Source organism: Equus przewalskii, chromosome 11, assembly GCF_037783145.1.
Source record: "Equus przewalskii isolate Varuska chromosome 11, EquPr2, whole genome shotgun sequence".
NCBI lineage: Eukaryota > Metazoa > Chordata > Mammalia > Perissodactyla > Equidae > Equus > Equus przewalskii.
Window position 1 is genome coordinate 32,719,730 of NC_091841.1, and position 16,352 is coordinate 32,736,081.

Genomic DNA, 16,352 nt, shown 5'->3' on the forward strand with positions numbered 1-16,352 from the left:
CTCGAGGTGTCCTCTTGCTCCCATCGTGTCACCTCCGCATGGAGGGCCAGGGACCACATCTGATCCCCTGGCCACTGAGAGAATTAACCCAGGGCCCCTGCAGCTGGGCGGTGATGGGCCCATTTGGAACTGACAGCCTGTTTCTGGACCCCCCACCCCACCCCATTTCTGGGGCCCCAGGATGAGCCTCCTGCAGCCTGAAAGTGCTCTTCCACCCGGCTCCCAGGGGGCCGCTCTCCTGGCCCCAGGCCTGGCCCTCCCGAGCCCCAGCTCCCACAGCAGTACCTTCACGGCCCACACGGACTGGTCCAGCGGGTGGAAGAGCTTGAAGCAGAAGCCATCCTTCTTGGAGGGCCGCTCGATGAGCTCGCAGCAGTGCAGCAGCACCGTGCCCACCCACTGGCCCACCTTGGGCGTCTTGTAGATGAGTAGCACCCCTGGCTTCAGCACGCACCACAGTTTGGTCCAGCTCTTCAGGGTCCCTCGGATCTGTGGGGACGGACACCGCTGCTGTTGACACCTTGGAGGCCGATGCCCCAGGGGCAGCCGGCTGGCTTCGGGGGAGGGGAGTGGGGGCAGAGCGGGTGGGGCTCTGGGCTGCGGGCAGATTTCTCTACCAGCTTTAAAAGGAGCTCATAAATTATAACGAATCTAAAGAAACACACCACAGCCAGGAACAGATTTACTCGTGAAGCTCGAGGCCAAGTTCAAGTTCAAGCTCACGTTCACGGTCCTCCAGGGTCCTGGGAGGAACCAGCAAGGAGCTGCGACTGTTGCAATTGTCAGCTTTGTAAATTCTGAAACTTGTCATTTCTTTTCTCATTCTAAATAAATATGCACTTTTGTGCACTTTTTGTGATGAAAAAAAAAGTTTCCCATGTGGTCCTGGGCTGTGCAATGACCAGGCCCCTGATGCACTTGCCTCATTTACACTTCACGGCAGACCCCAAATTCGGCAGCTTTACCCCACTGTGTGGAGCTGGAAACCGAGGCTCGGGGTGCGGGAGCTGCCCACCGCCTCAGTGAGGTCTGAGCATGGCCTCTGACCCCAACCCTGGTCCTTTCCCGGGAAGCCTGAGTTTCGCCTCCTCCTGTGCCCAGCACAGGGCCCCACAGGCACTCTGGGACCCCCCACCCTGGGCCACGGCCACCACCTCACTGGACAGAGGGTCTCTGCAGATGTCAGCAAGTGAACTCGAGGCCACACTGGATGAGGGTGGGCCCTGATCCAGCGACTGGGTCCTTACAAGAAGAGAAGAGGTCACAGAGAGACATGGGGAGGAGGCTGTGCGCGATGGAGGCAGAGACTGGGGTGATGCGGCCACCAGCCCAGGGACACCTGGACCCCAGAAGCTGGAAGAGGCAGGAAGGACCCTCCCTGGAACCACGGGAGGGAGCATAGCCCTGCTGACACATTGATTTTGGCCTTTGGCCTCCGGACGCAGGAGAGAATCAATTTCTACGGTTTTCAGCTGCCAGCATGTGGCCATTTGTTAGGGCAGCCCCAGGACACTGGCACAGACTTGAAGTAACGAACACACTGAACTATCTCCCGAGTGGCTGTGACTGCACCATCCTTGGGGGAGGCCTCCTGACTGAGCCCTGGACGACACGGTGCCCGGCACGCCTACCTTCAGGCTGTCGGCCATGATGACCACGCTGGGGTCCGTCAGGGCGCTGAACAGCTGCTTGGTGGCCCGCTTCTTCTCCTGCCGGTAGGTCTCCTTCTGCGCCTGCGCCCGGGGTACCCAGAGGGCGGGTCAAGGGAGAAGGCTGGGGCTGACCAGCCCCCAGCTCCTCCTGCCCTTGGGACCTCCGCCGTCTAGCCCGGGGAGTGAGGACAGGGGCAGGGCGAGGAGAGGGAGTGGGGGCACGGAGGTGGCCAGGGGGCGGTTTGTCCCCTCCCTTTGGCAGGCTGGGGGATGGTGGCCTCACTGGCCCAGGTGCCCACTCACACCCATACCCCCTCCTGGGGTCTGTGCCCACCTTGAGAGTCTCCTTCTTGGTGACCCTGGCTGTAGGGGACACACACTCCTTGTCAGACCCGTTGCACAGCCTGGACTCTGCCTGCAGGAGAGAGACTGAGGCTGGGGGAGAGGGCATCGGGGTGCGGCCTGGGGCTGCTGAGGGCCGTATGGGCCGGCTGGAGGCCCAGGGTGTGCACCAGAGGCAGAGACAGGCACCTGGTCCCTGCCCGCCCCTGTCCAGGTCACCAACACTTCTGGGGGGCGGGGCGGGGTGTAGGATCAGGGTGGTCGAGGAGAGCATATGAATGGAGCTCGGAGGTGACCACCAGGCCTAGGTTCAAGGTCAGTATCTCCCCGGGTGCCCACACGGGGAAGCCAGCAATGACCCTCCTCACGCTGCCCAGGAAGCGTCCTTCTGAGGCGCTGCCACGTGACCAGCTCCGGACAAGGAGGGGCCCACACATGCTGGGGGGGCTCCCATCCCTGGTGCCCTGGGGACTACTGCGCGGGAACCACCACGTGGGGCCTCTCCCGAGCCTGCCCTGGCTGCCGGCGAGAAGGCACTGCCTGCCAGGCCCACCGGGCAGCCCGCGGGGGCTGAGAGCAGCGATCCGGGGACCCAGGAGCTGGAGGGGCCGTGGTCCTCCCACAGAAGGGGAAAGGGAGGTGGGGGAGGGGAGTAGGGAGAAAGAGCCAGGACTGTAGGCTACAGATAGGGGGATGGCAGGCTGCAGCCTGAAGCCCGGCCCCGCCTGCGAGCCTCGAGGGGTTTACATGTGTAAGTGGCTGAAAAAAAATCAGAAGGATGATATTTTGTGAGATGTGTAAGTCCCACAATTTCAAATTTCGACATCTGTAAATAAGGCTTTCCCGGCCCCAGCCATGCCCTTCCATTTCCATGTGGTCCACAGTGGCCGGGAAGCCTCAAATACTCCTCTCCGGTCCTTTCCAGAAAGACTCCCGCCCCGCTCTGCTCTCCGGGCTGCGTGCCTGGGTGTTCTCGCCACCACCCCCCAGCCTCCATGCAAGGGAGGCAGGCCCGGCGGCCAGCGGCTCCCGCCCTGCGCAGGCGACAGGGTGAGATGACGCAGCGGAGACCAGCACCAGCCGACACCGTCGTCGCCTGGATGGGTCTCAGGTGCTGTGCCTGGATTCGCTCACTTAATTCTCTCAACCGCCCACGAGGGGGCCTGGTTCTTGTCCCCGCTTAACTGACTAGGAAACAAAGGCACAGAGAGGTGGAGTAGCTCCTGGAGGCTGCAGAGTAGGCACGTGGCAGGGCTGGGACCTGAACTGTCTAGCGGAGCCACGTTCCCACAGGACTGCGTGCCAGGCGTGACTTCAGGCGCTGGGGTTGGAAAGGAGCCAGGCTGTCCACAAGCAGGAGGGGCTGTAGGACCCGGGGTGGGGGGGTGGAGAGCAGTGCGCACATGAACTGCCACAGCCCAGGTCATCGTCATTACCTACGTCCTGCAGACAGGGGGACTGCGGCACAGAGAGGCTCGGGAACCTGCCCCCGGCCACACAGCTCACGTGGAGTGGAGCCGAGCTCCGACTGAACTCGGACAGCCTCACTCTGGAGCTGTACTCTATGAGACCAATGAGAACATTCCAGATCATAGGAAGACAGGGACACGGGACCGGGGTGCCCGGGGGACTCTGCTCTAGAAGCAGTCTTTGAGCTGAAGCAGGAGTGATAGAAGGAGCCAGATCTGAGTGACGATACGTATGCTGGACCTTGACCAGGTGACAGGCCCCCAGGGGCCGGGCCTGACCGACAGGATGCCCCAGTTGCCTTCCTGAGGAGCTGGGGTTCTTGTGCAGTGTCCTCAGTGCACTTGGCACATGCTGTTCCCCTGGTATGGAATGCTCTTCCCTGTTGCCGAACAGCCTCTGCTCCTTCCTCAGGCCCCACTGAGCCGCTTCCCAGGAAGAAAGAAGACTACGACTGCCTTGCTGGCATCAGACCCCCTCAACACACACCCACCCTTGGTCCCCTAGCACCTCTGCAATTCCAGCCTCCCAGACGTTTCTGTTTAGTGTCTGGAGCACCCGCCAGGGACACTTACATCCCAGCACCTCCTCGGCCCCGGCAGCCGGGAGCTCGGTAAGCGTCTTGAACGAACGCACAAAGCTGCTGCCAATTCCCCGTGGCCGGCTGTCCCCCAGCTGTGGCTGAATGGAGCTGTGCTTGTTTTAGGCAACAGAGGGAGAGAGAAGGCGAGATCTGGGGCGGTGGGCCTGGGGAGGGGTGGACAGGATGGAGCGTCTGACCCGAGCATCCCTCTGCTTCAAGACCCAGCAAGGCCAGCCGGGGTCTGGTCACAGCAGCCCCGGCCCAGCACTGCAGGCAGTGCCCGCCGCGTCTGCCTTCCCGGGGCTGTGCTGGGCCCCTGCCCAGGCCCCCAGGGCCCTCTGCTCATGCCCGCATGCTGCCTGCCGCACGTCAGGGCCGGTGAGGTGGGGAAGCACCTCAGAGACGAGAGATGCTGCTCAGAACTGTGAACTCGAGTGTCTGACCAGAAAGGGGCCACCTATCATTTACTTAAGAAACTGACTTAGAACAACCAACAGGATGCGAGAAGGTAGCATTTGCAATCATATATCTGACAAGGTTCTAGTGTCCAGATTATATAAAGAACTCCCACAGCGACTCACAATAGAAAGACAAATAATCCAGTTAAAAAATGGGCAAAGGGCCTGAATAGACATTTCTCCAAAGAAGATACACAAATGGCCAAGAAGCACATGAAAAGATGCCCAACATCTCTAATCATTAGGGAAACGCAAATCAAACCAGAATGAGACACCAGTTCACACCTACTGGGATTGCTAGACTAATGATTTAAAAAACCCAGAAAAACACAAGTGTTGGCGAGCGTGTGAGCGATGGGAGCCCTCACGCATGGCTCACGGGATTGTAAAACAGTGCAGCTGCTGGCGGAAACAGTTTGGCAGCTTCTCAAAAAGTTAAACATAGAATTTTTGACAATTCCATGTTACTATAGACTATAGAATATTCTATACTATAGAACTGCCACATAGCCCAGCAATTCCACTCATAAGTATGAACCCCAAAGAATTGAGATCAGAGACTCTAACAAATACACATCCATGTGCGTCCATGGCAGCATCGTCCACAGCAGCTGAGAAGTGGGAACAGCCTGACTGTCCACCAGCCAAGGAAGAGACAAGCCCGCTGTGGCCCACCTACTCAGAGGAATATTACTCAGCCCTAAAAAGGAACAAAGCACCAACTCATGCCACCACATGGATGACTCCCAAAGCACTATGCTCAGTGACAGAGGCCAGTCACCAAAGACCACTCTGTGCAATCCGTTTATACGGAACGTCCAGAATGAGGCAAATCCATAGAGACGGAAAGTGGAGGAGAGGCTGCCAGGGGCTGGGGGAGCGAGAATGGGAGTGACAGCTCATGGGGCTTCAGTGTGGGATGATGAGAATGTTCTGGAACTAGACAGAGGTGGTGCTTGCACAGCATTGTGAATGCACTAAATCGTTCACTTAAAATGGTTAATTTCACGTTATTTGAATTTTATATCATTAAGAATATATAACACATTATATATACATACATACGTATCTATACACGCATGTGCGTACATATACACACACATATGTGTATTCGAGTTTGCATCTTTTCCCAAGCCGTGCCCCCTAAAGCAGCCCCAAGTTGCTTGCAAGAATCGGGGGGTGTGAGGAGCCTTCCTTCCTTCCCCCGTGGGCTCTGACGCGCTGCCGACGCCCTTGGTCTGTCTGGCGCCTGTCTCCGCCCCCGGGACGTGAGCTCCAGGAGAGCAGAGACTTGCTTCCTCCATGACGCCCTGCGGCATCTACAGCAATGCGGGGCCTTGCGCACACACAAGAAGCTCAGAAGACAACTACTGGCTGAATGAACAAAATCCGAAATTTGAACCAAATCGAGCGTTTCTGGCAACGCTTGTATGTTTTATTGGGTTGTAGAAGGACAGCCACGTCTCCGATGCTCTTATGCAATCAATCTGTATCTTAAAACAATGAACAACTCAAGTGTCCAACGACACGGGAATGGATACATGGTCCATCCACCCAGTGGAGGGTTGTTCACCCTTAAAGCCGAGGAATCCTGACTGACGTGGGTGAACCTAGAGGACACGCTGAGTGAAGTAAGCCAGACACGAAAGGCCCAATCCCGCGTGATCCCACTCACATGAGGTCCCTGGAGGAGTCAAGTCCACAGAGACAGAAAGTAGGGTGATGGGCGCTGGGGGCTGGGGGAGGGGGAGTCAGTGTTTAACGGGGACAGAGTCTCAGTTTGGGAAGATGGAAAGTTCTGGAGATGGATGGTGGTGATGATTGCACCACAATGTGAATGTGCTTAACGCCACTGAGCTGTGAGCTTAGAAATGGTTAGGGTGGTAAATTTTGTGTTACCTGTATTTTACTACGAATTAAACATTTAAAAAAAATTAAAAATAATTCCAAACATACACATGTACACACACAGAGACACAAATGCTGGTGCTCCGACTGCTCACCCAGCAGCCGGCAGCCCTGGGGCCAGGGGGCACACAGGCTCCGGGGGTGGGGGACCCACCGAAAGTCTGGCTGCTGCTTCGCCTGAGGTGGACACGGGCACAGCCGGTCAGAACCACCACTAACCCCTGTGTGACAGACCAGGACCTGGGGCCTGGAGAAGCAAGGCCATTGCTCTGGGTCACACGGGGGCGCAGGGGGCAGGGCGGGGGAGAAGCTGGCTCTCCCCGCGTAGCGCCCCAGACCCACCTCAGAACCCGGAGCCACCAAGCTGGGTCAGCGTCTGGGCTGTGGCTTCCCCGACCTGGGTGCCTCATGGAGGGGCAGGAAGGGTGTGCCCGAAACCCCACTGGTGGTGCCCGGCTTCCTCCCCTCCCCTGACCGAAGCGAGCCTGCAGGGGCACAGCTGGGCCCAGCTGAGAGGGCTGGCCTGCGGAGCACATGGGGTGTGTGTGTCCATGGGTGTGTGTCTGTGTGAATGTGTGTCTGTGTGAGTGTGAGTGTCTGAGTGTGTCTCTGTGTGTGAGTGTATATCTGTGTGCCTGTGAGTGTGTGTGAGTATACGTATCTGTGTGTGTCTGTGTGTGTCTATGTGAGTGTGTTTATGTCTGTGTCTATGTGAATGTGTCTGTGGGTGTGTCTGTGTCTATGTCTATGTGTGTGTGTGTGTGTCTCTGTGAGTGTGCATGTGTGTACGTGTGTGTGCTTTTCCAGATCGCGGCATCATGCTGGAGAGGGTGATCCTGGTGGAGGGAACAGCACAGGCAGAGGCAGAGGGAGGAACAGCTCACCCCTCGACAGGGCTCTGGGGCCTCCTTTCGTCACTATTTTCTGTCCCCGAATGCCGCCTGGCAGCCCACAGCCTTTCTCTCGCCTCCGTCTCGCCAGGAAGGGGCTTTGATGAAGCGGCTGACCGGCTGTGTGGCCGCCCCTCCTGCCAGCGGCCTCCCTGGACTCGAAATCTGGATTCAGGGCTGACCCCCACGGAATGGACCAGTGCCCCTGCTGTCCCCTGCCCTGAGCCACTTCCTGTTGTCCCCTGGCAGGCTCCCACAGCCCGGTCTTACCGGTGGCACCTTCGTGGCAGAGCCTGGGGTCGGAGGCCCTTCATCTCTCGGCAGCGATGGGCCGTTGGGCTCCATGTCCTTCCCTGCAAGAGAGCAGCGGGGGGTGAGGGCCGGGGCATGGCGGGTCGGCCGGCCTGGGCTGGCTGCCAGTGTGGCAGGCGAGGGTGGGCGAGGGTGGCCTGGGTGGGGCAGGAAGCCAGCCCGAGGCCGCTGGGACTCTGCCCCGAGAGAGCTGAGCACCACCAGCTGGCGTCACGGCTGGGGGAGTGTCAGGCAGGGAGGAGCCCGGGCACCCTGAGCACTGTGGTGGCGTGTCCTTTGGGCTTCTGTAAAGACAGGCCCACCTGTTTTCAGGCAAAGATTGTGGCGTCCAGGCCCAGAGGCACGCGGCCGGTTCAGGGCCGGCACCACCCCCCGGCCTCCTTCCACACCCGAACCCTCGGGCCAGAATCCCCTCGCCCCTGAGCGCTGGACTCTGGAGGGGGTGGCCAGACAGCATTCCTGCACCAGCCCGGGCAGGTGCCCATGTCCCTCTCCAGCTTGGCTGAGGCGGAGGGACAGGAATGCGAGGTGTCAGCATCTGATCCTGGGGCATCGGTCACCCTCCCTTGCTCCGTGTGCTGTGAAGTGGGTTTCCAAAGCTGGGGTTCCCGGCCGGAGCAAGGAGGGGACGGTCTCGGAGGAGGCCGCCTGATGGCCACTCCAGCCCGCTTCCCAGGGCCGGTGGTTTACTGCTGGGGGCGGTGGGACAGGCACCCGAGAACCAGCCTGGGCAGGGGCTCTGCAGACCCACTCCCCGGAGCCCTGGGCAGGGGCTGGGGGCTGAGAGCCGTCTCTGCAGAAAGCTGGCTCGGTGACCTGAGGATGTGATGCCGGCTCCAGGGCCCAGGTTCCCCTGGGGCAGGAAAGGCCCTGGACCAGCGGTCACTCGAGGTCACACGGCACCCCTGCCCTCGGCCCCGCCTCGCTGCCTCCCCGTCCACACAGCACCCCGAGCCCTGACCCAAAGCCTGGGCTGGGGGTGAGCGGGGCTTCCTCCACTCCCCAGGGGCCCTCCTCCAGGTCCTCTTGATTACACAGCTGTCTTGGGGGCTTGTTCACAGCTGTCAGAAGGCAGTGGCCCAGGGTGGGTGCCGCCTGCTGGGCTGGGCGGACTTGGGGCCCTCAGAGCATCTGAGGGAGCGGGCGCCGGCGCTCCCCTCCTCTCGGCCTGTTCACACCCGCCTTCCTTCTCTGCCCCCCAACCTGCCACCTCCTCTGCTCCCTGGAGAAGGTCCTCACCCCACGTGGGGCCTGCACTGCCTGGGCCAGCCGCGCTGGGGACCAAATCCCTCTGAAACTGACCGCCAACTGGGACCCGCCCCTCCCCTCCCACCCTGCTCCCCAGGGAGTGGCAGGAGAGCAGAAGGTCGGATTTATTTCCCCAGGTGTCCTGCCGTGTGACTTCGACAGGCCCGCCCCATGCAGCCTCAGTTTCCCCATCTGTTTGATGGGTCCCCAGAGGCCCCTGCCAGCGTGTGGGCCTCACGCTCTCCCGGTCTCCTCCAGGGGCAGGACAGACACTGTGGACAGAAGGGTACTGGCTCCTCTCTCCTCACTCCCAAAGCAGGCGGGGCGTAAGGGCGGGCAGGCCGGAGGAGGCCGGCCAGGCCCAGGGAGGAGGGAGGGGCTGCTGTGCCCCTACACAAGGGCACCAGGAAGGAAGGGCTGGGCTGGGGGGACAGCAGTCACAGACACGGCCGAGAGAGCTCAGCCCAGACGTGGAGAGGTGGGAGATGGGGGCACCTGGAGCCGCGAAAGCAGCAGCAGGTACAGGTGACCCAGGGGTCTACGTCCTTAGCGCTTTACCCCCGAGCTGCACGAGAGCAGCCCTGTCTGAATCTTCCCCCCCAGAGCCAGGACGCCTCTGAAGCTGGGAGCAGGTACTAATGTTATCTCCACTTTACAGATGAGCAAACTGAGGCCCAGAGAGGTCCTGCCACTGGCCCAGGGTCACCCAGCCAGGAGAGCTGGGGCTGGAACTCAGGCTGCCTGTCCCGGGGCCTGTGTTTGGGACCAGTGCACCACACTGTCTCTTCAAGGATGACGAGCTGCCCCCTGAACCTGGACTGGGGAGCCCCCTGCTTGAGCTCCAGATGGGCTTCACCCGATCCCACTGGCCACGGCTCTTTACTGCTTGGCAAGGCCTCTGTTCGTCCGTCCCGCACAGCACCCAGCATTGAGGTGGGCGGAAGCAGAGCAAGGCTGTCGACCCCACTGACAGGGACAGCACAGAGAGGGGAAGCGACCTGCCTAAGATCACACAGCCAGGCTGCAAAGCCAGGGAGGACCCAGGCCCTGGCGGCTGCCCAGCCCCCACCCCTCGCCCTCGCCCCAGCTGCCGGGGGCCGCCTGGGCCAGCACTGACCTGGGCTGAGAGGGTAGAGCTCATTCTCTCCCCCGAAGAGCAGGTTGCGGGTGAGTTTCCGGGGGTCGACTTTCTGAGGGGTAGAGGAAGGCGGGCACAGTGAGAAGCGGCGCCGGAGAAAGGCCTCCTCCTTCATGGCCTGGGCGCTGGGGGGCTTCTGGAAGGGAGAAGAGCATGGGTCACACCACGGGCGGCCCTGGGGCCTGGATGCAGGCAGCCATCCTCCCCTACCCTGGCCAGGGGGCCAAAGACACTCCAGAAGGTCAGGGGTGAGTGGCGGGGGCCACCGTGTCTTATGCTCAGGTCCCCACTCAGGGGACATCTCAGAAATGGGACGAGCAGGGCCCAAGGGCCCTGCGTTCAGCAGGGGCGGTCGGCCCGGGGGAGGCTGCCCGGCCGAGCTCAGGCTTTCCAGGGCTGATGAGTGAGGATGGGCTGTGACAAAGCCCTCGTCAGGAGCCAGGCTGGACCAGCCCCCCGGGGAAGGAGTGCAGTCCACCCCAGGTGTGGAGCTACCTCTTTCTGAGAACCCCACCTCCCAGGCCCAGTGCTCAACCGGCTCCCTAAGACCCTGGCCACAGCCAAGTGGCCCTGGGGTGGGCCCCTGACCCATGCTGGGCCACCAGGTTTTCCCTCCCAGGTGACGGAGCTCCATGGTGGGGAGACAGCACTGATGCACGCGGGGTTGGGGGGGGTGGGGGCGGCCAAGAGCTGCCCCAAGAGAGGGGACGCAGGCAGGCGGGACAGGTGGCCCCAGAGTGCAGGAAGGTGGTGGTGCTGGGGCCGTCCCTGAGCCTGGCCTGCCCATCCCGTCCAAGGACGCCAGGAGCCCCTCCTCTCCGCGCTCCTTCAGTCTGTCTTCCCGGCTGCAGCTCCCAGGGCACCTTCCTTACACGCAGAGAAAGCACAGGGGTGCCAAGGCGAGGTGCACCCGGCTTCACACGCCTGCCCCAAGACATCGCGTCCCTGGATGAGCCGCCTTACTCCCTCCCTCTCAGCACCGTCCGAGACAGCGCCCGGGGAACCCACAGAAGGAGCAGCCACGGGGAGTTCCATGTCTGTCCTCCCGCCGCCTGTCACGCCCTCCCGGGCCCTGCCACTGCCCGGCCTCCTTCCCTCTCTCCTGTCCCCCTCACAGCCCTACCCCAAGCAGGGCTGGGGCACGCGGTTGACAGCTGACGACACCGGCCCCGCCGCCGTCAGCCCGCTTTATACATGAGCAGATCGTGGCTCCGAGAGCTGAAGGCCTCGCCCTGTGGGCACAGCCGGGAGGCGCTGGCAGAGCCGGACTCCAGACCCTAGTCCTGCGCTCCGTCCTCTCCCCGAGGATGTGCTCCACAAGGGCTGACCGACCTCTCCTCCAGGCCCGGGGCTGTGCCTGCCGTCTCCCTGGGTGGGTGGAGGGCTGCCTGCCAAGATCTGGACAAAGGCTACTTTCTCCTGGGGCCCGGGGCCTTCCTGGGCAGGCCGCAGACACGCAGCGCCCTTCCTTGGTGACCGGGTGGCTTCAGGAGCGGGCAGGGGGCCTGGGGCCTCTGTCTACAGCCCCAGAACCTCCTCTGTGCCCCCTGCCCAGGGTTCCGAGAGAGGGGCTCCCAGGCTGCATCTGGGCTGGGCGGCCCCTCCGGCCTCTCTTCCTGCTCCCTCTCGTGTCACCTGACTAAGCTTGTTACCTTTGCCATTTCAGGGATGGGGACACTGGTGTCAGAGGGGTTGGGGTTTTTGGTCCGACGTCACACACTAATAAGCAGCAAGGCCTGTGCTTGAGCCATGTTGGAGTCTAAAACCTGGCTCCCGAGGAGTCTACCCTCTCCCCGTCTCAGCTGGGCCTCCAGCAAACCCCCTGCTGGGGGAGAGAGGGGCACCTGGGCAGCCCAGACCCGCTTATCGGAGTCCCAGTGGACACGTGCTGCCAGCGCCGGTGTGCCTCAGGCCAGAGAGCCAGAGCCTGAGAGGAGGCCTGGCTCACTCACCATCCAGCCGAGACATTCCAAGCACCAGGCTGGCAGCCAAGGTGAGTCAGACGCCATCCTGCCCTGGGGGCCGCTGGGGAGAGTGATGCGCGATGCGGGCACAGGCAGGCCTCCTCTACCTGGAGCCTCATTTCTCTCAGGGGTTGAGTCTTGCAGACTCGGGGCAGGTAGAGGGGCTCTTGCTCATAGCTCCGTCTCAGCTCCCCCATCTGGCCATCTGGCCTGGCTCTACCAGGGCAGGGTGGGAGGGCCTGGGGATCACTGACTGCCTTTCTCCTCAGATCCCATTCCATGCCTTCTCCAAGCACTGCTAAGGCCCAGTGATGCTCATTAGTCTGTGAGTTCCACCATCCACTCACTACACCATCCTCTCTCTTTTCTCCCCTCCCTCCCTCCCTTCCATCCATTTATCCATTCACCCTCCATCCATCCACCTATCCTTCCATCTTTCCATTAGCCTATCTATCCATCTACCCAGTCTCCCAGCCATCCACTCATCTATTTATCCATCCATTCACCTGCCCACACACATACCCACCCACCCACCCATCCATCAACCCATCCATCCACCTATCTATCTATCTTGCCACCTGCCTAGGTATCCATCCATCCAACTTCCTATCCATCCATCCATCCAAACATCCAATCATTTCTCCATCCACCCATCTGCCCGTCTGTCTGTCTATCCATCCATCCACTAACTATCCAACCAACCTCTCATCTCTCCACCCCCTCCCTCCTCCATGAATCTTTCTAGCCAGTCAGCTGAGCAGCCAGGTTTTCCTTCCTCCCTTCCCCACTTCCTTCCTATTCACCCACAGATCAGACACATCAGAGGTGACACTCTAATGACTGAACTGCTGGTATGGAACAGACACCCACCAATCTGAATGCAATACAGGTGTGTACCAGTGACTGTCGCTCTGTTTACCGACACCCCAGACCAGCGCACGAGCCCCAGCAAGCCACCTCGGATTCAGTAGGTCTTGGGGTCTACACAGCTCTCCTGAAGACACCCCTCCCTTGGTCTTCCCAGTGCCCATCCCTGGCTGCTGTTTCCAGCTGCCGACTGCAGGTCAGGGGTTATCTCAGTGGGGGTCAAGCCTGGGGAAAGTTTTGTTCATTGCGAAGGGAAATCCACTTCCCCAGTGGCTCCTCACTGCATTTAGAACGCAGTCCCGACTCACTGTCCTTGTCCACAGCCCTGCCCCCTCTGCCACCTCATTCCCCATCCACTCTCTCATCCACTCGGCCCAGCCACACTGGCCCCTTATGTTCCTCGAAAATGCTGAGCCCATCCTGCCGGGAGGCCCCTGCTCAGGAACTCCTCCAGGAATGCCCTCGCCCACATCTTCTCGAATTCCACACTCAGCTTGAATGCCACTTCCCAGAGGGTCGCAGTCCTCGTGTCTCGTGTCTCACGCTATGTGAATTCCCCACATAACGCTTGAGGTTCCTGGAGCTGTCTCTTTTGCCTTCCTCTCTTCTGTGTTAACTCTCTTCCCTCCACAGGATGCAAGTTTTAGGAGAGGGTGATGTGCATGTCCCGTTCACTGCATCTTCCCAGCACTGGGAGCAGGGAGCAGGGACACAGGGCTGGGCACCCCAGAAGCTCCTGGGGGGATAGAGGCAAAAACCCAGGGCAAATGCCCCCAGGCTTCACTCCTCCTCATCTGCGGGTCACGGGAGGGTCCTCGGAGAGGTGGCCAGGGCCAGTTTCCACCGTAACCCTGGTGAGCTTCCCTCTCCAGGCCGCCTGCCACGCCAGGTATAGTAAAGATCAGAGAGCCCGGGGCAGAGGAGGATGGAGGCGCTGGCAGGAGGCGGGGGGACTCTGGCACCGAGAGGCTCTCCAGGCCCTTGGAGGCCGAGAGCTGGGAGGACCGTCCACCTGATGCTGGGCTGACAGCGCCCACGGTCCATGGCCCTCTTCCTCCCCATGACCACTGAAGGCTCGCAGGTCCTGGGTGTGCAGCCCCCACGGGAGCCCACTCATGAGGGGAGGGAGGGAGGGAGGGAGCACGGAGGGGGAGGATGAAGCGATGGGAGGGAGGGAGGGAAAGAGGAAAGGATGGATGAGGAAACAGACTCCCTGGTGAGCCAGCAGCAACCTGGGACAGTACCCACGGCGGGCAGCTCCCCTGCTCCGTCCTGCACTGCCTGCTGCAAAGACCCCGGGCCTGGGCTCCAGCCAGCCAAGAGCTCGGGGGGGGGGTGCTCTCTGGGCCCAGCCCCGGGGTCCTGGGGCTCTGGGTTCTGCCTGCCTGAGCTGCCAAGGGCTGACATGTGCCTGCCCTCGTTGGCCTCCCTGACCTCCGGGTGCTGGTCTGTGCCCCCCATGCCAGTAACGCCCCCTCCCGCTACCCCTAGTCACTGGGCCGGCTGCTCATCTGCACATGGCTGGCTGTTGGCCAACAGGTGTCCAGGTCCTTTTCCTGCCAGCGTCAATGAGGCTGTTTCTACTTTCAGCTGTGGCTTCACCTGCTCCTTATTATCACAAAGTCCAAGCGTCCGAGGGGACGCTGTGGGGCCTGGAGGAAGGAGCCCAGGGCGCCCCCCCCACGTCGAGACTGTCCCCAGCACAGCATGTGTGTGGACACACCTGCATGTGAGGGGGCCATGACAGCTGGCGCGGGGGCCTGGGGCAATGCTGATCCGAAAGGTCCAGTGTTTCTCTACAAGCAAGGCCCCAGCCCAGAGACCCCCAGGCCCCTTAAGGCTCATACTGGAGGCCAGGAAGCAGGAGAAGGGGCAGTGGCTGGAGTGGCATCACTGGGTGTATGTGTCCCGGTACTGCCTGGCTCTGGTGACCCTCAGACAAAGGGGTTTGCAGGCCTAGAATGCAGCAGGAAAGCCACAGCGGCCCGCTCCTTGCACCCAAGGCCACACCAGCCTCCTAAGTCCGGGAGGGCATGGCAGCATTTTCCAGACTGGCCCACGGGGTTTAGGGCCATGCTCCTCCTTTGCCAGAGCCCCGGGTGTGAGCAGCTTCCGTTCCTGGAAGGCTCGGTGGCTCCCTCGGTCTCAGGAAGCTGTCTCTTCTGCCTCTGTGGCAGGCGGGGCTGGTTCTGCAGGGGACAGTGGCCCCATGGTTTGCTGTTGGAGCCCTCAGCTGGCCCAGCCAGCAAGCAGGGATCCCAGTGCTGGGGGACGCACGTGCCCCTGGGAACCAGGCCCCCAGGTGCCCCTGCTCAGGGAGCACCGGGTTTGCGCAGCTGTTGCCACGGCCCTGGTTGGGGTGGTCTGGGGGTAGGAGCGGGTGGGGGTATTCTTTCCTGTCAGGGTGCTGGCGCAGCCGGCGGGGTAGGCCAGCCCCAGATCCCCGAGTTCAACTTGCTCGGGCACCTGACAGGTGACAAGCTCTCTGATCCCTTGCCAAGGCCGATGGGCCAACAGCAAGGCGTGGAGGGTGGGCATGGAGCCCACCCCACTGGTGACGCCCCACCCTGGAGCTGGCCCCCTGCCCGCCCCTCTCCCACCGCAAGTCGCCTTCCAAGCATTTCTGCCTCCAAACGCTCCCCCCGCTCCCCCTCAAACGCCCACCTTTGGGCCAGAACAATGGGATCCTTGTAAGGAAAGGTCACTGGTGCCTTATCAGGGCCGCACAGGCGGGATGCAGGGCCTCGCTATCCGGGGCCAGAACCCACCAAGCCTCAGCTCTCGGTGGGCACGGCTGAGGCTGGGACGGAAGCCGGGAGAAACCAGACTCACTTCGCGTCCCACCTGCAGGCCTGGGAGCGGGAGGGCGATGCTGACCGCATTCCTCCCCGTCTTCTGGCAGAGGTCTGGGGCCCACGCAGAGCCAGGGACGTGTCCAGCCTGCCTCTGATGGCTGTGTGGCCTCAGCCAGCCACATTCGTCTCTGAGCCCCTAGCTGTAAATGGGAGTTTGCTCTGAGTGGGGGTGGCAGAGTCCCAGGCCCAGATGGGCTCGGGGAGGGGCCTGTAAAGGCCAAGACAGCGAGCAAAGTGTGAGCCCACCCTGTGCCCATCATGCCTGGTCAGCTTTCTTGCCAGTGGCCCAGTGGGACGGGGCCAGCCCGGCTGTGCTGAGGGGAGGAGGGTCAGGCTGGGGAGATGAGCCAGGGCTCTCTATTAATTGGTGGGAGCAGGAGAAGCAGGCAGTTGCTGTCTGGCCATCAGCAAACCTGCCTGCACTCATATTTCTGCCAGAAACAAACAGGTTCTAGAAGGCTTTGAGGAAAAAAATGCTCTGAAACCACAGATAAGCTGAGGGATGAAGCAACATCAGCCCACTTGCTTGGCTCTCCATCAGCATACCTGACGGAGAAGTCAGAAGGCCCCAGGGAAGGACAGCAGCCATCAGTTAAAGATAGCAGCCACCAGCAGCCATCAGTTAAAGGACAGCAGCCTCCATGTCAACACCACATACATGCCAAGGT

At 61.3% G+C, this 16,352-nt stretch overlaps 1 protein-coding gene across 3 annotated transcripts in view; it reads right to left on the bottom strand.

The window, feature by feature from the left end:
- OSBPL5 (oxysterol binding protein like 5) overlaps window positions 1–16,352 on the bottom strand; it is a 77,002-nt gene that overhangs the window by 29,494 nt on the left and 31,156 nt on the right. For all 3 annotated transcript variants that reach the window (XM_070564517.1, XM_070564515.1, XM_070564516.1), the window contains exons 2-6: window positions 9,978–10,134; window positions 7,571–7,653; window positions 1,987–2,067; window positions 1,632–1,733; window positions 286–489 (exon numbers count right to left, since the gene is read on the bottom strand). In XM_070564517.1, the coding sequence (XP_070420618.1) occupies window positions 286–489; window positions 1,632–1,733; window positions 1,987–2,067; window positions 7,571–7,653; window positions 9,978–10,113 (606 nt within the window). In that variant the 5' untranslated portion in view covers window positions 10,114–10,134. The remainder of the gene's footprint in view (window positions 1–285; window positions 490–1,631; window positions 1,734–1,986; window positions 2,068–7,570; window positions 7,654–9,977; window positions 10,135–16,352) is intronic.